The 23,125-nt window shown below is 40.3% G+C and overlaps 1 protein-coding gene across 1 annotated transcript in view; it reads left to right on the forward strand.

Moving 5' to 3' along the window:
• WASHC5 (WASH complex subunit 5) overlaps positions 1–23,125 on the forward strand; it is a 53,029-nt gene that overhangs the window by 10,181 nt on the left and 19,723 nt on the right. Inside the window, exons 7-17 of the mRNA XM_027560859.1 lie at positions 1,635–1,787; positions 3,227–3,340; positions 5,494–5,665; positions 10,051–10,178; positions 11,686–11,815; positions 15,516–15,628; positions 16,951–17,117; positions 17,194–17,269; positions 18,247–18,357; positions 19,769–19,909; positions 20,905–20,985. Coding sequence (XP_027416660.1) covers positions 1,635–1,787; positions 3,227–3,340; positions 5,494–5,665; positions 10,051–10,178; positions 11,686–11,815; positions 15,516–15,628; positions 16,951–17,117; positions 17,194–17,269; positions 18,247–18,357; positions 19,769–19,909; positions 20,905–20,985 — 1,386 coding nt within the window. The remainder of the gene's footprint in view (positions 1–1,634; positions 1,788–3,226; positions 3,341–5,493; positions 5,666–10,050; positions 10,179–11,685; positions 11,816–15,515; positions 15,629–16,950; positions 17,118–17,193; positions 17,270–18,246; positions 18,358–19,768; positions 19,910–20,904; positions 20,986–23,125) is intronic.

Genomic DNA, 23,125 nt, shown 5'->3' on the forward strand with positions numbered 1-23,125 from the left:
CACAGAGTCGGACACGACTGAAGTGACTTAGCATAGCATAGCATTGAGAATTCAGTATGAGCCAGAATCATAGGAGGTTTTTTCCATATACGATTTTCTCTGTTGTTCATAATAATCTTGCAAAAGAGCATTATCCTTATGTTGCTGTGGAGAAAAATAAGGCTTAGAGAGCTTAAATAATTTTCACAAGGTCACATAAGTAGGTAGCAGAACCATAATTTGAATTCCGGCCTGTATGACTTCAAAGCCCATGCTGTTTCTTCAACTGTCTGTCATTAACCCTTCTGTTAACCCTTCTGCCTCCTGGGTGGTCCGTTTTGTCAATGTTTCAAGGCAGCGTATTTCGATTCTCTCCCTGCCCTGTGACCTTTATTAACACAGGGATTGAGCTGTAGTTGTGCTGTGAATCCACCCCTCTCCCTGCCCTGCACCTCCCCTGTGCCTGGCTGATTGGACCAGGGCAGGTCACTTGACCCAAGAGAGATCAGATTCTCTGTCTCCAGGTAATATGGAATTGGGCCTGAAAAACGATTTTGGGACGCAGATTTCCCCACAGCATGCAAAACTTGGAGTTTGGGGCCACGTCAGTCTGCCATATGGACAATAGTCTGAAGAAACAGTTGAGCATCACATTCCGGGGAGAAATAATGAAGGCTTTCTGGTTCACAGCTCCAGGCCCTTCCTGAAACCTGACCACATTCCTCCCTCCAGATTCCATGGGACATTGCTGTATCTATCCTTAATAACTGCCTCCCTTTCTCCTGGTCCTCAAGGTGATGTATACTATGTGGAGCCAAAGATTCCTAATGCTTGAGGCAATGGAGCCCTGGGACTCAGCAGCATTTCACAGGCAGGGAGAACACCCAGCAAAGCAGTCTGAGAAGAGAGACTGGTGTCTGGGAAACCAGAGGAGGAGAGAATTTCAGTCCTCAGGAAATTTAAGTGAGAGTGCTAGAAAGAGGTCATTGAAATGGATGACTGTGAGGCTATGTGTGACCTGAGGAAATTCCACTGAAGTGATAGGTGTTGTTCAGTCACTAAGTCATGTCCGACTCTTTGTGACCCCATGGACTGGCTCAGCAGGTTCCTCTGTCCTCTGCTGTCTCCCGGCATTCGCTCACATTTCATGTCCGTTGAGTCAGTGATGGCATCTAACCATTTCATCCTCTGCTGCCCCCTTCTCCTTTCGTCTTCAGTCTTTCCCAGCATCAGGGTCTTTAACCCCATTGAGGTGATGGTGGAGGTCAAATGCCAATGAGCTGAAGAATAAACAACGTAAAAGATAGCACCAGTGAGTGTGGAATCGGTCAGCTCTATAAGAGTTTCTCTGTGATGGAAGAGACACGAAATTGGACAGTAAGAGATATAGGATTTTTTTTTTTTTTTTTTTAAGGGAAAAGAGTTAGAATTGCAGCAAAGTCAGGGACAGTCAAGAGACCATCGTGAGGCTAGAGATGGGAAGAAGGTCCTAGTGACTGGCGCCATAATCTGAGAATTGCTTCCAGTGCCCAGGATCCTCAAAGAGATGGACTTTTGAGAGGTTCATGTATCTTAGAACTGGTCATTTACTTGGCACATGTAAATTCAGCTGTCACTAATATCTGTCTCTCCTGGGTCTGGTCTCTGCCTTGCAGGTCTCAGCGTACCCATTGCCAGAACATCGCAGCACAGCTCTGGCGAATCAGGCTGCCATGCTGTATGTGATTCTCTACTTTGAACCTTCCATTCTTCATACCCATCAAGCAAAAATGAGAGAGATAGTGGACAAATACTTTCCAGACAATTGGGCAAGTATTGCTGTTAGTCTTTTATTCTCTATAATAAACTTGTTGGAAAACTGATTTTTTTTCTATCCTTTTGCCTATAAACCTAATGTTGAAATAATGAGACATAAACTCCCTTAAGTAAAATTACTTTAAGTATGCTGAGAATATCACAAATCATAGCATGAAGGAATGAATCAGTAAAATTTCCTGAAGCACCTATTTGTGTTTTTTTTCTTAAATGAATACTCTCAAGGTAGAACAACCATGTGTTAAAATGGATCTTGCTTTAGCCACTGAGAGTGCAACTAAGTTACGTAAGCATTTGTCTTACAAATCTAAACCAGCAGAATTTATCTAATGTCACTTTGTGAATAGGGATTGCGCTTTTATAAGTTTCATCTGTAAGCTAATGTGGGCCCTTAAGGTTGACGTTACTGTAGGGATGAGCTTATAACTTTTTAAACATATTTGGCTTAAAAATGTTAATTCTTAAAAGTTTAAAACTGACAGTGTACTTAATATGTATGAAACATTTTCTTTGCACATAGAGGTTTGAACAAAGCATAGTGAGTTGGATCACATTTTCAGGCCCCAGATTTTATTTCACTCCTTACCAACTATTGAGCCACAGGCTGTCTGTAATGAGGGACCTGAATGAGGAGCTTTACTGTCGAGAAGAACAGCCTACAATTAGAAGATGATGCTTCCTGTCCACAAATGAATCATACCCATGAGCTGGGAGATGAGTAGCCAAGAGGAAAACTTTTGAGAGAGTCTGGCTTCATTTGCCTAAGTTTTAACAAAGAAGTTCTGACTGTGATACTATACTGAGAAACACTTTTAGCATTAAAGAAGGTCAAAGTCCAATTACATGATATTTACAAGATACATTCCTGATAAGACACCCTGGCACACTGAAAATAAAGCAATTTTTAAAAATATGCCCATAAAAAGCCAAAAAGATTAATACTATACTGCAAAGAATTTTAAAGAAAAATATTAATAGAGATAAAGAGGGGTTGTATATAATTTTTAAAAGAAATGTGAAACATAATGCCACTCTTCTCACAAAAATTTCTGAGACAAGTTTAGTTTGATTAATGAGAGTATAAAGGTGAGATGAAAATAATTGGGAAAACCACTACTCTGGTCAGAGTCTCTGCTTTTCCCTCCCTTTTCATTTTTCTTCATCTAGGAATCTTACAAACCAGCAGTTGGAAAAGAAAACCTTGTTTTCGTTGTTTTTCCATGAATAGCGGCATGTAATAGTCACTCTTGTTTCCAAGCACTCAGAAGTAAAATCACTTCCCTGTATATTTGAAAAGTCTTGGTTTTTCACTGGAATGGCATTTAAACTTGAAAGAGTGGGTGATGTCTCCTATAACTTTGTATTTTCCCAGCCCCTTGCCTTGGAATGAGTAGGTGTTTAACAAATACTGAATAAAGGTCTCCTCTTTCAGGTAATTAGTATTTACATGGGGATCACGGTTAATCTAGCAGATGCTTGGGAACCTTACAAAGCTGCAAAAACTGCTTTAAACAACACCCTGGACCTTTCAAATGTCAGAGAACAGGTAGGTTCTGATTAATCAGGAGGGTTCTCAACTACATGCTTGATGTAATGGGGTGGGAAATGAGCTAAGTAGATTTCCCAAGCGATTTGGAAGATGCCTGCATAGACATTTTAGTGCAATGATTAATGAAAGCGGAATTTTGAACATTGAAGTAACAGATAATTATAGATTTTTAACTTTATGAGCTGTATAAATGGGAGTTGGCTTCTAAGGAAAATTCAACACCCTGAGGTGACTACTGTGACATTTGGCCCCAGGTGACTACATTTACTCTTCTTAAAGACTGTCCTCGTGGACGGAGCTCCCTTCCTGAGAAGCTAGAATTTTAATGTTTTCATCAGTAGGATTGAGTGTTGAACATGGTAACTGGACGTAGACAGTCAACCCTTTCACTGTAATTTACACTCATCATTCTGGTGTGTGAAGCACCAAGACCAAAATAAAGACAGTTATCTCCTTAAATTTGAAATGGCTACATTCTGTCTCTCTGATGAGAACCAAGGCAGAAGGAAATACCTAAGTAAACAGAAGAATCAAAATCTTTTTCTTGGGGCACATACTTGATACTTCTCAACAGTGATGGTCTTCCTCAACCTGGCTGTCTGAGTTTTTGAGTTTCCAAGTGTGGGTAGAATGACACTGACTCAAGGAACTTCAGCATGTTTTATTCAGACAAATCGAATTCCATAAATAATGCACAAAATAATTTCAATTTTGGCATATTTCCCAGAAATACATTAGAGAAAGTGGTGCTTCCATGCTTTCCGGCCTCAGAGCATTAATTTTTCATGACTAAAAATCCTTTCCAAAATCACATCTTCTCACCCGTGACATTGCGATTTCTTAAGAGGCTTCTAATGACGCATCTTGTGCTTATTTTAAACTAACCTGACTAGGTTGATGGTGTTTGCCATTCAACTCTTGCTTTAGGAAAGCAGAGTGACCAGATTTCCACATAAGGCCGGTCAATTTTGATGCGCTGAGGTGTATTTCATTAAGCTCTTGTGTGTACAGATTCATCTTTTGAGTGTTTCTGCTCTGCTCTAACTCCTTTGTCAATAATAATAGGTAGAACAAGCAATTTAGCTAGTGCCTTTGTGTCTCTTTACATCCAAGTTAAGAGAAGCAATGCCAAGAAAAAAATGCTCCAGTTTTCCAATTTACATTTGAAGAAGCCAATACTCAGAGGTTAAATCCAAAGTCACACCAGTATTTCTAGATGTTTGCCTCTCAATTCTAAGTCCAGGGCTTTTTTCAAAAATGTCCAGTAGGGACTTTCCTGGTGGTCCTGGTGGCTCCCAATATCGGAGGTCTGGTCTTGGAATTAGGTCCTGCTTGCCCCACACCAGAGCATGCCGTAAATAAGACCCAGTGCAGCCAAATAAAAACAAATTTTGAAAAAATAAAGAAGAAAGAAACCCCAGATGTTCAATAAACCACTTGCCTTTGTTGTTGTTGTTCAGTCGCTCGGTCGTGTCCAACTCTTTGTGACCCCATGGACTGCAGCACACCAGGCTTCCCTGTCCTTCACTATCACCAGAGCTTGCTCAGACTCATGTCCATTGAGTCAGTGATGCCATCCAATCATCTCGTCCTTTGTCATGCCCTTCTCTTGCCTTCAATCTTTCCCAGCATCAGGGTCTTTTCTAATGAGTCAGCTCTTTGCATCAGGTGGTTAAAGTATTGGAGCTTCATTTTCAGCATCAGTCCTTCGAATGAATATTCAGGATTGATTTCCTGTAGGATTGATTGGTTTGATCTCCTTGCTGTCCACGGGACTCTCAAGGGTCTTCTCCAATACCACAGTTCAGAAGTATGAATTCTTTGGCGCTCAGCCTTCTTTATGGTCCAACTCTCACATCCATATATGACTACTGGAAAAACCATAGCTTTAACTAGACAGACCTTTGTTGGCAAAATGATGTCTCTGCTTTTTAATACACTGTCTAGGTTGGTCATAGCTTTTCTTCCAAGGAGCAAGTGCCTTTTAATTTCATGGCTGCAGTCACCATCTGCAGTGATTTTGGAGCCTGTATGTTATTTGTCTCATATAGAAATATTATTATTTATCCAGGGATTCATTTGAATATAATTCACTTTCAAGGTGATTCTTTCTTTGAAATGTTATCCAAGTTTTCTTTTCCTTTTCGCAGGCAAGCAGATATGCTACTGTCAGCGAAAGGGTGCACGCACAAGTGCAGCAGTTCCTGAAAGAAGGTTACTTGAGGGAGGAGCTGGTTCTGGACAACATCCCGAGGCTTCTCAACTGCCTGAGGGATGGCAACGTCGCCATCCGATGGCTGATGCTTCATACAGCGGACTCTGGTAACACACAAAAGGCGTGACCATGTGTGTCGCTTGGTATATAGGCGTGCCAAACCCTGATCTGCCGCGTGATGCCAAGTGGTTTAGCTCTTGAATGAGAATCAAGTTGCTTTTGTAAAATGGTCACTTTTGTGTCAATTTGGTCAAAGCAGTGGCCCACCTGAACAGCCCTTGTGCCAAGTCCTGTTAGGTGTTTATGAGTATGAGGACACCTACCTCCCAGGTTCGAGGAGCTCGTCACTGGTCAGACTGGGAAGATCAGATGTCTACCCATGAAAAAGTTTAGCTGTGGATACAGGTAGAATAAAGCCTTCCCACCTCATCCTTCCAAAGATGTCCATGGCCAAGTCCCTGGACCCTGCGGGCATGTTATATTACAGGGCAAAGTAGATTCAAGTTGCAGATGGAATTGATGTTTCTATAATCAGCTGACCTTCAAGTAAAGAGATTATCCCAGTGGGCCCAGCATAATTACAAGTATCCTTAAATTGGGAAGAGGGAAGCAGAAGAGTCAGAACTAGACAGGTGGCATCATGAAAGAGACTCAGAAGGTCCCTGCTGGCTTTCAAGATGGAAAGGGCTACAAGCCAAGGAGTACAGGCAGCTTCTAGATTCTGAAAAAGACCAGGAAACAGTTTCCCCCATGGAGCCTCCAGAAAGCACACAGTCCCCCTGATGCCTTGATTTTAGCCCGGTGAAGGCCAGTCAGATTTCTCACCTCTGGACTATAAGAGAATAAATTTGTATCATGTTAAGCCACTAAATTTGTGGTAATTTGTTACAGCAGCAATAAGAAGCAGATACAAGGGCCAGGCCAGCACCTAAGAGCCAGATGTGTAAAACAGACGGTGGCATTTGAGTCCAGAGTCCAGAACAGGAGAGAAACATTGCTTGGGGTAGAAGAGTGGAGGAAGGCTCTTCACGGAAGGCAGGAGCTGACCAGCCCTTGGTATGATTTAACAGTAAAAAGCAGAAAAAATTCTAGACTGGAGAAATGACCAAAGAAAGGACAGAAGGAAGGGCAGAAAAATGCGGGCCCACTTTGCTGAGGAACTGGCTAGATCAGGGTGCTTAATTAAGATAGATGAGATTTTAACTTTTTCTGGGTCATGGTTAGCCCTGTTTGATACCCTTTTGTCTGTCAAGGGAGTTCCATGGATCATGTAAAACACTTCCACAGAGTCCTTAGGCCCACAACTTTGAAACTGCTGGTTTACTGGTCCTACTTGGGTTGGACCAACACCTGAGCTTATTCAGGGCCGACACAGTTCCTTATACTTAGTATTAATAAATGCTTGATCAATATTAATTACTAATGAGTTCCCTCATCCGGAGTTGCACACTCCTTCGCCTAAGAGTGATGACATTCAGCAGTCCTAGAAAGCCAAGGCTCTCGTTTTTATTTTTCACACAACAGATTTTTGTAGAGCATCTACCCGAGTCCTACTTTCAATATCTCCTGGTTTTTTTCAGGTGAGATTGTCTCTCAAAAAAAACACAAAACTATCCACACCAGATAATCCTGCATCCTCCCTGGGTAACACGGTAGATCCGTCTCCCAACCCCTCTGGGCAAGATGCCCTTGACACTGCCTCTAGCTGCCACCTGTCTCTGCTTCCTGTGAGTGGTCAGCAGTGAGACTAGCAGGTGGACTTCCTCATCCTTCGGCTCTTTGAAAACATGGGGAGTTTCTCCTCAGCCTTGCCTCTTCACACTAGAAATGACCAGCGTCTTAAATCCTTCACATGAATGCTGCTTTCCAGTTTTATTTTTGTTTTTATCATTTTGCTTCTTGGCCTAGACCTCTCTCCATTTACTGTTTAATCACAGCATGAATATCAGGGCCAAAGTTTTTAATCATCTCATGGACTAATCTTTAAGTAGTCAAGTTTATGTTTTACTTAAAATCCAGTCCTAATTTGAGAATTTTACTACATTGACTCAGCTTATAATCTTCTTTACCATAAATCTTACATTCAGAAGCATGTAAACAACTCAAGCCCTTACTTTATCCCATCATAAAGCCAACTGTGGGTTTCTAGTGACTCAGCCTCCTCTTTGTCTTCTGGATGACTGTGCCTAATAGCCGTGCCTGTGTTCTGGAAGCCAGTGGTCTCCTGGATTTGTGCCCCTGCCAGGGACCAGCTCAGCTTGCCAGAGTTCTATACTTTTATCTTCAGCCACATCTGTTTTCCATTTCTGAGCTGGCAATTATCTGATCTGATTGCACAAGGTCAGAATTTACCAGAAACAAATGATTTGCCTATCTGGTTGTGAGTCATATGTGGGAGAAGTAACTGCTTCTTTAGCTTTTATGCTGTTTTGGTCATGGTGTGCAGAAAGGAAGACGTATTTCTCATATTCCCTCCTGTTAACCCACTGGAGCTAATTGTTAATGCGCAGTGATATTCCCTTCCAAAAATGAAGGGAAATTAATCTCAGATTTTGTGTTGAATTAGAATTAATATAAAAACAAATGGAAAAACAAACAAACAAATGGAACTCCTTACAGGTTGGGTTGGTTTTTGTTTTTTTTTTTTTTCCCTGTTCTGTTTTTGTTTTTTAAGGTAGGCAAACCTGAAGCTGAAAAATGCTTTCTGTGTGATCAATGTCATCAGTTCCAATATATTTCTTCCTAGGGACTTCTGGAGAATGCTTGGTAAATCAGAACTCTGCAGTTTCCCCTGAAAACTGAGCCCTTCTCCAGGTTGTCATGAGTCTCTTCCTGATGGAGTAACTTGGAAATCAATATATAAAATAACCTTGCTCAAGCTTCACCATAACTGAAGCAGCAAAAACACCTGTGATACGTGCTTGTAAAGCGTGGTCATTCTGTACATGCCGGACATCCTGAGATGCTGGTGGGAGGGCTCAGAAAGCCTGAAAAGCACGGTGATACTAGAACAACTGTGAGGGACCTGGTACCTTCATGGCTATGAACTTTCTGACAATGTTTATTGTCTTAAAGACTTTTATTTTGACTTTATTTGCAGTCTGAGTAGCTTTTACGTGTAAATATTTTGCCCTATTCTATTTTTTCTTTTTCTTTCTTGCATAAATAATTGACCCCATAAATCAGTTTCAGCAAATACCATTATTTTTTATTCTATATATTTTTTAACATGTTTTTTATTTGAAATGATTTATCTTGGCAACTGATACACTGACCAGGAAATCAAAACATCTGGTGACTTATGCCTGGGTCAATCACTGCCTAATTTTGTGACCTTAGCCTAGTAGCCATACACTCTCCAGGTCTAGGTGGTGAATAATACAGAAAGCTCTGAGCATCAGTCATGCCTTTACAAAGAGCATGAGGATGGTGTCAGGCCTGGTTCTTCTGGTTTGGAAGTGCCACAGCTTTGTGTGGTGACCCTGCTCCCCTTGTGTGTCAGTGGTCCCCAAGGACATCCCAAGCTCCATGCTTTACTAGGCCCAGCGTATGTATTTATGGCCATGATTTGCAACAGCAGAAAGATAGCACAATCGGCACAGGACAGAGGTGCCTGGGTGAAGTCTAAAGGAAACGAGGCACAGCTTTTAAGAGTTCTCTCCAAGTGGGGTCACACAGGGTCCATTTAGTCCCCCTCGCAATGAGTCATGACAGCATGTGTAAAATGTCAACCAGGGGAGCCCATTAGAAACTGTGTGTCCATGGTTTTTGTTGGGGGCAGGGGGCGCTCATTAAGACAGCCTCTACCTGGCAGGTACCAGCATTCCAGACTCCCGGAAGGAAAGCAGGTGCACATCATAAAGCACATTGTTTTTACAAAGAGTTAAAGCATGGTGGACCATTCTTATCAGTTCTCAGAATAGTGGGAACCCTTCCAAAATCCAAATTCCCAAATGCCAGCCAAGAGCCAACCTTGCAAACAGGCCTTTTTGAAGATGGCGGTCTCAGGCCTGCTGTGTTAAATCCTTTCTGCACACTTGTCCATAGCTGAATGGCAGAGATCAGTGCCCAACACAAAGCAACTTCAAACAGACAGGACACAAGGAGGCTACCTACTTAGGAAATAGTGCCAAAAAGTTCAACCTATCATTAGTGCCAAAGGCACTGACCCATGGACAGTCGATAATAAACCAACCACAGGATACTTACAAAATTTGGAAACCCTATTCTCACTTTGCTTTTTTTCATTCAACAGTATATCACGGTGACATTCTGTGTCAGATTCAATGTTATATTTAGCAGTTCAATTGTACTTCGTCTAGCGTAGATGTAATATAATTTATTTTACCATCCATCATTGGTATGCATTTTGCTTATTACTTTTTAAATGCTTAAAATAAGGGAAATGAAAGTATTTTGGAATCCATCTTACTTATTATAGGTATTTTCTACACATTTAGTAAATTGGAAACTCTTTTCTCCCTATGTCTAGCCTGTGACCCAAACAACAAACGCCTTCGTCAAATCAAGGACCAGATTCTAACAGACTTGAGGTACAATCCCAAGATCCTCTTTCAATTGCTGTTGGATACTGCACAATTTGAGTTTATACTCAAAGAGGTAAAAATACTGAATAAGTAACCACCAAAATCTTTTCTTAATGCTTAAATTTTTTTTTTTTTTTTAGAAATTAGGATTTTGTAGCCGTGTCTTTGATTCAAGCTAAAGATTCTAGCTGTCTGAGATAATTCTTATATTCAAAGGATGGTATTACACATTTAACAGGCATTTAGTCTCTACTGTTATTTAGGGATACAGTGATGGTGAAAAAATGCCCCAGTTCTGGAGGTTATGGTCTAATGAGGAATGTGGATAGTAAACAGAGAATTACACAAATGAAAATGTAAGTAAAAGCTGAGGTGTATGCTCTAAAGGAGAGGAGCATAGTTCTCCACCTAAAAGAAAGGATCCTGTCCTAGCTTTCATGACTTCCCTGAGAAGGGCAGCAGGAGCTTTTGAAAGATGCTGAGAAAGGGACCTGCCAGAGTTAGCTAAGACAGAGATGGGGAGCATTATGGAGACCATTGCACAGGGAAGACAGACTCTTCTCAGTCCTCTCAGGTAGGGAAGAGCCTGGCCAGTTCAGGCCTGAAAGATCAGCTGGCTGGAGGGGAGAGAATACAACAGAAAGGTATTAGGAAGTGAGGTTGACAGGTGGACAGGAGCCAGCCTGTGCTGGATGTTGCAGGATAGTCGTCTTCATCTTAAAAGCCATGAAAACCTATTGCTGCTGCTGCTGCTAAGTCACTTCAGTCGTGTCCAACTCTGTGCGGCCCCATAGACGGCAGCCCACCAGGCTCTGCCGTCCCTGGGATTCTCCAGGCAAGAACACTGGAGTGAGTAGCCATTTCCTTCTCCAGTGCATGAAAGTGAAAAGGGAAAGTGAAGTCGTGGAAAGGCCTAAATAAAGTGGTAGTTTGCATTTAAACAAACTTGACCTAAGGACTTTAAGGGATTTGAGTTCACAAAAGGAAATTCTGTGCTGGTTTTACTCCTTAAAAAGGCTCCATGGCATAATTGGGCTTCCTTGGTGGCTCAGATGGTAAAGAATCTTCCTGCAATACAGGAGACCTGGGTTCGATCCCTGGGTTATGAAGATCCCCTGGAGGAGGGCATGGCAGTGCACTCAAGTATTCTTACCTAGAGAATCAGAGGGCCCTGATGGGCTACAGTCCATGGGATTGCAAACAGTTAGACATGACTGAGTGACTAAGCACAGCACATGGGCATGATAAGAATGGCAGACACCTGGGGGTGTCCAGGTTGTACAGAAGCTTTGGGAGTTTGGATCAGGTGGCCTCTGGAACTAGCCGCAAACCTTGAAGCTCATTCAGAACCAACACTCACTTTGCCTTAATTAGTCTGAGAGCCACCATCTGAGAGATGGTCTAGCTTTTTTACCCCCCAGTTTGTATAAAGTAGTGATGCTTAAGAGATGGCATCAGAATGATGTTGATTTTAGGTACCTATTTTTATAATAAACTGGGTTTGACTCAGGCTTTCTCAGTAAACTGCCTAAGCTGGATTTTCTCTTAAAATCAGTAAATCTCGTCTGTCTCTTCAACAGATGTTCAAGCAAATGCTTTCAGAAAAGCAGGCCAAATGGGAGCATCATAAGAAGGAGGGCTCAGAGCGGATGACGGAGCTTGCTGATGTCTTTTCAGGAGTCAAACCCCTAACCAGAGTGGAGAAAAATGGTAATTGCTGGAGAGGAAACATCAGTGTTTTTGAAATGTGTACACAGTTTATTAGAAACCAGCAGAGTAAAAAGTCATTATTGTGTTGTTACTGTGTGCTGGGGTATTGCTGATGAAGATTAGAAGTTTAGTTTTGGCTGCCCTAGCCTTGTGCTCCCTTGGGAAATCTCATATGCTCTCTCAACTTCAGGTTTCTTACATATGAAATAAGAAATTGGGGGCTAAATTGGGGCTTAAAGTCATAATCCTCCACCTACCACCACAGTATACAAAGCTAGTGCCTTTAGTGTGTCAGTTTATGTGCATTGGGGGAGGTAATAACTTTCATCATCCTCTCAGAAGGATACTTCTCCCAAGAATATTAATACCACTAAATAGATGATACCTAGGAGTCTTGTGTGCCAGTCCTGTTTGCTGCTTCTTCACTGACGCACCTGCCATCTAGTGGCACAGAGGGGACCTGCAGACTGTCTTTGCAGCCCCAGGGACTGTAGCCTGCCAGGCTCCTCAGTCCATGGCATTTTCCAGGAAAGAATACTGGAATGGGTTGCCATTTCCTACTCCAGGGGATCTTCCTGACTCAGGGATTGAACCTGTCTCCTGCATTGGCAGGTGGGTTCTTTACCATTGTGCCACCTGAGAAGCCCAACATAGCCACAGCTTAGGTTTAACTTTGACAATTTTGATCTTGCTTTTTTAGGAAATTATACCTATAGGAATATTGTGGTATCACTTCAAACTTTTGTATAGATAGGATCCTTTCAAATTGCCCCTAAAAGAACCATTCTGAGTTTTAAGGTGACAAATTAAACTATTTTTTCTGAGGCTTGATATTTGTTTTAACTGTCAAATTTATTTCTGATAAAGTTAATTATACAGTAGAATTGGTTAATAGTATAGATTTTTATTAAAAAATGTAACTCTGCTATTCATAGTCAGTATAAACTTGGGATTACTGTATTTGGCTCTTGTTGATTTATTTGATGCTGAATGGTCGATCCAAAATATATTTCCAAATTATATTATTATTCCTACTGAAGCTTCCCTGGTAACTCAGATAGTAAAGAATCTGCCTGCAGTGCAGGAGACCTGGCTTCGATCCCGGGTCAGGAAGATCCCAAGGAGCAGGAAATGGCAACTGACTCCAGTATTCTTCCCTGAAAAACTTTATGGACAGAGGAGCCTAGCAGGCTACAGTCCATGGGGTCATGAAGATTCAGCAACTGAATTCACACACGCACGGGTTGTTTCAGAGCAGTCTGCAGGTCCCCTCTTGTGCCACTAGATGGCAGGTGTGTCAGTGAAGAAGAACCAATCAGGATTGGAACACAAGACTCTTAGATCTCATCTGTGTTAGTGGTTATTAATTTTCTTGGGAGAAGTAGCCTTCTGAGAAGATCATGAAAGTTATTCCCTCCTACTGAAAAAAGTTGACCAGTTTTTGATGATATGATATATATTGGCAACCGGTTTCACAGATCACCATATTGTATCTTAAAACAAAGAACCTCTGGTACCAATCTAACCAGATAAGTTGTCTAAAATCAGGCACATTTATCTCTATTCTAGTCTCTTTTAAATTCAGTTCAGTTCAGTCGTGTCCGACTCTTTGCGACCCCATGAATCGCAGCACGCCAGGCCTCCCTGTCCATCACCAACTCCCGGAGTTCACTCAAACTCATGTCCATTGAGTCAGTGATGCCATCCAGCCATCTCATCCTCTGTCGTCCCCTTCTCCTCCTGTCCCCAATCCCTCCCAGCATCAGAGTCTTTTCCAATGAGTCAACTCTTCGCATGAGGTAGCCAAAGTTTTGGAGTTTCAGCTTTAGCATCAGTCCTTCCAAAGAACACCCAAGACTGATCTTTAGTTTGGACTGGCTGGATCTCCTTGCAGTCCAAGGGACTCTCAAGAGTCTTCTCCAACACCACAGTTCAAAAGCATCAATTCTTCGGTGCTCAGCTTTCTTCACAGTCCAACTCTCACATCCATACATGACCACTGGAAAAACCATAGCCTTGACTAGATGGACCTTTGTTGGCAAAGTAATGTCTCTGCTTTTGAATATGCTATCTAGGTTGGTCATAACTTTCCTTCCAAGGAGTAAGCGTCTTTTAATTTCATGGCTGCAGGTTCTTACAAATATAAGCATTGTTCCAAAGATCATTCAAAACAATATACTGTATTTTTTCTGGCTGTATAGCATATTTCAGCTTAGAAAGTACTTTCACAAATATTTCTTGTTTGATCCTTACAACCCTGTGAGATAAGCATCTTTATCCTTATTTTGTATATACAGAGACCAAAGCTTTAAAAAGTAATCACCAGCCAAAAGTAACAAAGGTATAAAGCCTAGATCTCAACCATCACCTCAGACTCCAAATTCTTTGTACTTTCTTCTATAGCATAGCTGTCCTTTGGTCCTACAAAAAAAAAAAAAAAGTTTAAAATTGCAACTAGTTTTCTTCATGTCAGTTTTTTTTTATTAGACTGTAATTTCTTTACAATGTTGTGTTAGTTTATGCTATACAACAAAGTGAATCGGCTATATGTGTCCCTATATCCCCTCCCTCTGTGACCTCCCTCCCACCCTATGTCAATTCTTTTTTTTTTTAATACTTTTATTTGCTTATTTCTGACTATGCTGGGTCTTTGTTGCTGCACAGGCTTTTCTCCAGTTTGGCGAGTGGAGGCTACTCTCTAGTAGCTGTGGTGTATGGGCTTAGCTGCTCAGTATGTGGGATCTTCCCGCATCAAGGGTCAAACCCACGTCTCCAGGATTGGCAGGTGGATCCTTAATCACTGAGCAACCAGGGAACCCAGATGTCAGTTCTTAAAATAACTTAGATTATAAGCTTTTAAGTGCTTTTATTAAAGTAAAATTATCCCATTGATGACACACAAAAAAACCTTTAGCTTTTTTAACTTGGTGAGGTGAGAAGAGCAAAGGCTTTGACTCTGAACAGTTTGCATACCCTGGCTCCTCCATTAAGTGACTAAGCCACAGAGGCTCTTAGTATCTCCAGGTATCAGCATTCTTATCTGAGAAACGGCTTTTAATTCCACTCCGTAGATTTTTGTGAAGGTAAGATGAAATGAAGCTTAAACCCTTCCCTGATACACTGAGGGTCTCAGAGCATGTTAACAGTACTCACCATCTCTGCCTTTAGAAATGCCAACTGGTTTGTGAGTGCAGATGGCACCCCCTAATCCATTCAGACTCCCCACAGCTCACTGCTCACACGTCACTCTCTTACACGTTGGTCCCACTTTGCCCTCTGAAGTGTGCCATTGCCCTTTCACCCCAAAGTTTCTGCTGTATCCGTCTCCTCATCTAGGGACAGTTAATCCCTCTCCCCGCTCTGCCCCTGCAGACCCTCACCCACCGTCCCAGCTCTGTGAAAATCTGCAGTTCCTCCCCAACTCCTCCCCTCCCCCACTGCCATCTTTGCACACATCAGTTTACATGTACCCTTTCTGCCAGGTGTTATAAACTCTTTGTGTACAAAGTTTCATCACTTTTACTAGGTCACATGCCGCAGGCATTTTTGTTGTTACAATTTGGAGAATTCCTGAGAACAATTGATAGATACATAGTAAAAGCTTTGTAAGAACTGGACTTGCAAAAGATGATTAAAGTCATAGCCACTGCTACAGTTGTTCTGGTATTTCAGTAGTCTTTTCTTGTTTCTATATTAATAGAAAATCTTCAAGCTTGGTTCAGAGAGATTTCAAAACAAATATTATCACTAAATTATGATGATTCTACCGCTGCGGGCAGAAAAACTGTGCAGCTAATACAGGCTTTGGAAGAGGTAAGGAAAGTCTTTAAATGACAGTTCTTGGATCGTGAACCATACTTTTGACCTACACAGCAGTCCTGGAAACATATTTAAGAGACTGTTTCATCAGAAGTAAAAGCAGTGTAAGTGAATATGTTCACTGTTGTATACAGTGCCCTAAAATTGGGAAAATAACTACATGATAATAATAAAGAGAATGGTAGTGAAATTTATGATATTTCAACTTGCAGAAACATGCATGTAATCTTAAAAAACTAATCATGAAGACAATATAGAGACATTGGGAAAACTATGATAAGGAGGTAAAAGCAAAAGCAAATTTCCATTATATGCACCATTTTTAGGTTTGTAAAAAATGTATGCCTTGGGGGAAAACCTAGAAAAAGATACACAAAAATAAAAATAGTTGTATAATGATCATATGCTTAAAAATAATGTGTTTTCTTTCCTGGAAAAGAAAAGTTTGTTTTTTATCTACTGAAAAATGATTCTCAAAAGAGCATCTTACCTCCACACTCTTAAAACTTGTATGTTTAACCAGGAAAATAAACAAAAGCATCAAAACAATAAGCATGCACTCTATTATCTAAAAACAAAAATCATCCATCCTCACCTGGAACCCTGTCCAATTGATATGTATGCATTAATCCTTTTCTTATAAGCTTTTTCTTATTTTTGCAAGGGTTTTAGGATGGCCACTATTATGGCAGCACAGTATAATGCTCCATTGTTAGCATGCCAGTTTCCATAACCATTCCAAAACAATCGCTCCCTTGTGCTGTTTCTTTTTTGGTTGTATTTGGATTTTCTAGTCGATAGTACAACTATAAACAACGTTATAAATCTGGGGTGCTTTTTCTCTTTTGCATTATTTATTTTGGCATGTAGCCCATGCCCATTGAATTATATACTTTAAAATGTCAGAACACTATGGAATCATTATTTGTTAAAGAGTTCATCAGAAGAACTTAAAAATGTACAAGTGCCCACTCCTTGGTTGTGGCATGACTTATTTTGTTTTTTAGCAAGCCAGCAAATCTGTGGAATTAGAATTTTCCAATATATGTTTATTGATATTGAAATGGAAAATGGGAGTATTTGCTTATTATGTTATATATGTATGGAATAAGAAATAGTGGAACATTTTCTAATTCTAGAAATATATGCATTGTTTTCTGACTTGGCTTGTACATTTCTGAAATTATATTTTGAAATTAAAATTTTGCCAAGAATGTTAGTTAAGTAGTGTGCTTTATTTGAAGTGTTTTCAAAGAAAAATGAACACCACACAGGCCGTTCAGAATTTTAAAATCCAGTGTGTTTATGTGCCCCAGGTTCAAGAATTTCACCAGCTCGAATCGAATCTGCAAGTGTGTCAGTTTCTTGCTGATACTCGCAAGTTTCTCCACCAAATGATCCGAACCATTAACATCAAAGAGGAGGTCCTGATCACAATGCAGATCATTGGGGACCTTTCTTTTGCTTGGCAGTTAATTGACAGGTAATATGGACAACCTGACATTAGTCCTTGGTGGCAGCCACTGTGAACATCATCTTACACTGATGTCTGTTTGCAGCTTCACGTCTATCATGCAGGAGAGCATAAGGGTGAACCCATCCATGGTCACTAAACTCAGGGCTACATTCCTCAAGGTAAGCAAGTAACAGTAAGATCACATTTGCAGTTTCTGAGCAAGCGTTGACCTTCATTTTTACCTCATTCGTTAATTCAGTCCAGGATCTCATCCTTTTAGAAAGTTGGACAATTTTAAGTATTTTTATAGACTGAAAACTTTTAGCAAATTTTTCATGAGAGTGTAGTTGGCAAAAGATGTGAGAAATAAAGTTTAAATTCAAAATAGATGTTGGGATGTCTTACAAAAATTGTTTTTAATGAAGAAATTGATTTTTTATAGGTTTTACCAAGATACTAAAAATGTACATTCTTTATTCCCTAGACATGAATAAAATCCTTTTCCTTATTCACTTAAAAAAATTCTTGTTGAGCTTCTGCTATATTCTGAGATGTCCTCTAAAGATTAGGGAAGGGGACTTCCTTGGTGATTCAGTGATTAAGACTCCAAGCTTCCAATGCTGGGGACATGGGTTCAATCCCTGGTCAAGGAACTAAGATCTCACATGCCACATGGTTCAGCCAAGAAATAAAATTAAAAAATAAGAAGGTTACGTAATAATGGTGAACAAAACAGGCATGGATTGACCCTTCTCTCAAGGTAATTTCATTTAGTGATAAATGAACAAATAATTTACTCAGTGTCTTCTGATGAAACTACCTGTGAAGATGTGTCACAACCCAGATTGCCGGGCCCCACCCCCGGAGCTTCTGATGAAGTAAACCTATGTGGGGTTCAAGAATCAGCATCTCTAACAAGATGTCAGGTGATGCTGACGCTGCTGGTCCAGCGACCACAACTTGAGAGCCACTGCCGTAGCAGATACCTGTCATTTTACATTATATCCTTGTCAGAAACTGAACTGATGAAGTTCAGTCATTGTCGCTGTCTTTTGAGCAAAGCCTAGGAGCTTCGTTGTATGTTACTCCTTCTAGAAAGAGAGATTTCTAGGACTTTTTGAAACAGAGAAACAGTGGTGTCTTATTTTCCTTCCAGCTTGCCTCTGCCCTTGACCTGCCCCTTCTCCGTATTAATCAAGCAAATAGCCCTGACCTTCTCAGCGTGTCTCAATATTATTCTGGTGAATTGGTGTCCTATGTGAGAAAGGTAAGAAATGCATCAAGGTGATACTTATTTTAATGGCAAACTAACTGCTATTTTGGGATGGTATGGGGAGGGAGGAGGGAGGAGGGTTCAGGATGGAGAACACATGTATACCTGTGGCGGATTCATTTTGATATTTGGCAAAACTAATACAATTATGTAAAGTTTAAAAATAAAATAAAATTTAAAAATAAATAAATAAATACAAATGATATGCTTGGGGCCCTGAGAAAAAGTATACCTGTTATTCCTTTCCCTCACTCCTTTTTTTTTTTAATTGACGTGTACTTAATTTATGATGTATTAGCTTCAAGTGTGCAGCAAAGTGATTCAGTTATACATATATATAGGTTATTACAAGACCATGCTCTGTAGTAGGTGCTTGTTCATCTGTTGTATACATAGTAGTTGTATATACTTTTCCTTAATTCTTAACTTGATTCCTGAAATTGTCAATACCTGAAAATAAATTTATTCTTACTGGTACTGTGGGTGTGCAGATATGTTTTTACTTTTTTTTTTTTTTTTTTTGGTCAAATATATATATATTTTAAATTTACTTATTTTAATTAGAGGCTAATTACTTTACAATATTGTATTGGTTTTGCCATGCATCAACATGAATCCGCCACAGGTGCACACGTGTTCCCCATCCTGAACCCCCTCCCACCTCCCTCCCCATACCATCCCTCTGGGTCATCCCAGTGCACCAGCCCCAAGCATCCTGTATCGTGCATCAAACCTGGACTAGCGATTCGTTTCTTATATGATATTATACATGTTTCAATGCCATTCTCCCAAATCATCCCCCCTTCCTCTCCCACAGAGTCCAAAAGACTGTTCTATACATCTGTGTCTCTTTTGCTTATTTTTTAAATGCTGATGGTATTAACCCCCATTTTATAGGTATAGAGATTGAGAAACATAGATCTTGGTAGCTTCTTCAAAGTCACAGTTGGTAACTGTCACTAATTGGAACTTAAAGTTTTCAGGAGAATTGTGGTCCTTGTTTGAATAACTTACGGTGTGACTTAGAGCCACACAGGCCTGGCTTAAATTGTCCTGTGTCACGTACTAGCTGAGGGCTCTACAGCCATGTTACTTAACATCTCTGAATCTTAGCTTTTGAAAAATTTATAATGTGGGACTGATACATCTTTTACAGCATTTCTAGGAGAATTAGCTTAATCTCTTGTGAGCAGTTCGTGTTTGAAGGAACGTAGCCCTGTGCCTGGGAGCAGTTACTAAAAGAATGTTTGTGAGAGCCCCCCCAGCCCTTTCCTGCAGATGAAGGGCTTTTTTTTTTTTTTCTTAATAAACGGACACCCTTTTTACTGTTGTCCTAGCATCTGTCAAACTAAGAGAGAGAAAATAGGAGGTTCACTTGTTTTTCCTCTTTTCCCTTTCACTAAAGGTGTTGCAGATTATTCCAGAAAGCATGTTTACTTCCCTTCTAAAGATCATAAAGCTTCAGACCCACGATATCATTGAAGTGCCCACCCGGCTGGACAAAGACAAGCTGAGGGACTATGCTCAGCTCGGCCCACGATATGAGGTGGTGTGTCCCTTTAACATCTGCCTTTTGATGTTTAACCCCCAAAACCATGAAGTAGCACAACTCTGTGTCACCTGCCGTGTCCCCAAGATCCCCGGATCAGTTCTGATTTATTTTTCTACACTCTCAATGGTAACCAGGTTTTGTTATTTTAGTGCAATCTTACCTTCATTCTTCACAATGTCCTGGTATCATTCAAGGCCTCACCTGCCTGAATGTTCTCAGAGGGAGTGGAACTCAGTTGGTCACTTTTCTTTTGAACCATCTTGGTTCATGACTCAGTGGTTCAAAATAATCCATATTCCATGAATAAAGTAATCCATACTCCATAAACCACTTCAAATAGGCATATATTTAAGGCCATTCCACAATTAAGCAGTCTCAGAAGTAGTTCTTCCCAAATGCCTCTGCTTTTCTTTCTTCCTGAACTTAGAGACCTGAAAAGTAAAATCAAGTAAATTTGAAAATGTGATAACCAGCATCAATTTCACATCCTTTGACATAACTCCAGAAGTTTCATTAGGCATTGAGATCATCAAGCTCAGAATTTCCACATTGATTCTAACTCAAGAATATAGCCTCGGTCAACCTTTTCAGTGTCTCCCAGCATTGTTTGAAAAGAATGTGGACTGCAGTAAAAGGGAGATTACCTTTTCAGTGTCTCCATGAGCCTTTTGATTTTGGAAGGTATCATCTATATCACTGAGTCCTGCTTTCATCTAATGTGTGAAATACTGAGGCCCAAAGAAGGGCAAATGATCCATCAAAGGGTAGAGAATAATAGAACATCTGACTCAGTCTCCTGGTAGGTCTGACAGTGGTCAACACCACAGAGCCTCATTTCTGACCAGGACATGTACACGCAGGTGCCTTCAAGCTACATGCTGTTCTCTTGGCTTTGCCCTTCAGAACTATTACCAATTATTTTAGCTTCCCATAGAAGTGATGGGTCTTTTATGAGAAGTGTTTCATTAACCTCTTTTTCTTTGTTGAAGGTTGCCAAGCTTACTCATGCTATTTCCATTTTTACTGAAGGCATCTTAATGATGAAGACAACTTTAGTCGGCATCATCAAGGTAATGGTCTTAATGCTAGTCTCTGTGGCTTCATAATAAGCCTCTCTGTCATTTGGATTTTTGTGGAATTTATCCTGTGGGGGTAGTGTCATCATCGTATGCCCCTCACTATTTCACATGCAGCGTATGATTTTCATTTTAGTCACTTATGAACAAAGAAAGAGAAAGCTTTATTATCCCCATTTTTCGTAACACCCAGGAATTCCTAAACACTAAGAAAAAAATTTTTATTGAATTTTTGTAATAACAAAACAATAATTCAATTCCCTTAGGCAAAGAAGCTTGCTTACTTGATCACTTACTGTCTCTTTCCGCCTTGCCTGCAACCTTTCTTTCTCTTGATGTTTTTGTACTGCACCCCAGGTGCAGAGAGCTGAGATCATAATGGTAACCTCTGACCACAGGCCATTGCCATCACCAGTACATGCCAGCTCCTGTCTTATTTTTCTCTTTCTCTTCTCCTGATACCCACCCCCAGACCCTATAGCACCCACTCTGTTTGATTTCTGTCCATAAATATGCAAGTCTCCTTATTTTTAGCAAGTAGTAGTATTTTATGTGTGCACATTTTTTATTTCTCTAAATCATATTCTGCTCCAAAGCCTCATTCTTTTTCTAACATTTCTCACTAGTTATTGCTTTCAGGATTTATTTATGTTGTAGTGAGGTGGTTGGTTACTTCTAACTGCTGCAGAGAATTCCACATTTTACTTAACTGTTCCCCAGGGCACCGATGCTGCTCATTTTCATACCTGTGCTTCCTGTTATCATCAGCAATGTCTAGATTAGCATCTCTGAACATGTCCCCACGTAGGCCTGTGCAAGAATTGTGCTGAAGTCTGCCTGCCCAGGAGTGGGTCGGAGTCTTAGGGCACATTTGTACTTAATTTGTCTCAGTACAGCCAGATTGCCTCCTCACATGACTTGTTTCCTGTGTATCTACCCCCATTTTGGCCAACACTAGCCATGGTCCGCTTCCTAATTTTTGTTCTCCAAACGGGTCTAAAGTGGTATATTGTTGCTGTTTTATTATAATTTGTAATCCTTAGATGACTATGATACACCCACTCAGTTCGTGGTGCTCTTATGTATTTTTCCATTTATCTGACATCAGTAGAATCTTAACATTTCTAATTTTCTAAAGAATTTTCATTGAATTGCTGGATATAACATTTGTGTTAATGAAATCCAAGAAAATATAGGAAATGAACCTAAATAGAAATAGAACTTTACTATGTTGTTTCTAGAAATGTAGTAAAGAAATACCATTCTAGCCCTGTAGTATTAATAGACTCTATTAAACTTGCTTTAGGCCTGATGCCAGTTTAAGTCAGTTGATATTCAGAAAGTACACAGACAAGCTATCACTTCTCACTCATCTTTATGTGATGATACATCCTAGGACCAGATTAGTCTTAAATGCAAAGTGACTAGTTGGATGTAATAAAACCTAGTAATTAGCAATAATTATCAAAGGAAAGACTGCCTAAGAAAAATGTAAATCTCTTACCAGAATCTTTCACTTAATAAGCGCAAGTATGTTAGTGTTAGTTGCTCAGTCATGTCAGACTCTTTGCAGCCCTATGGACTATAGTCCGCCAGGTTCCTCTTACATGGGATTTCCCAGGTAAGAATACTGGAGTGGGTTGCCGTTCCTCAAGGGTCTCCCGCATTACAGGCAGATTCTTTATCATTTGAGTCACCAGGGAAGCACCAGTAAGTGCACAGGGAATGTCATCTTGACATCCTTTAAGCTTACATTGTCTCTGCCAGTTTAACAACTCAGGGCTTTATGTGGGATCCCATGGCCTTCACTAACCTGTAATCTTTGAATGCTATGGATCTATTTCAAACCCTTTCAAAGAGTTTTAATTCATTTCAGTTAATATGAGTTAAAACAAGTGAAATATACACAGATACACATAAAATGTCCGTTGTTAGATGTAGCCAAAGTAATAGAAATAGCCTAAGCATTTTATGAGTGAAAGAATGGCTGAATATATCATGGTGCAGTCACACTGTGGATTACTTTCCTGCCATTCAAAAATAACTTACCACCAGGAAATTTCCAAAATGTAAAGTGGAAAGGCAATTGCAGAACAACATGTAGTATATATATGTTCATATTGGATTAACCAAA

This window comes from Bos indicus x Bos taurus, chromosome 14 (genome assembly GCF_003369695.1).
Source record: "Bos indicus x Bos taurus breed Angus x Brahman F1 hybrid chromosome 14, Bos_hybrid_MaternalHap_v2.0, whole genome shotgun sequence".
NCBI classification, from domain to species: domain Eukaryota; kingdom Metazoa; phylum Chordata; class Mammalia; order Artiodactyla; family Bovidae; genus Bos; species Bos indicus x Bos taurus.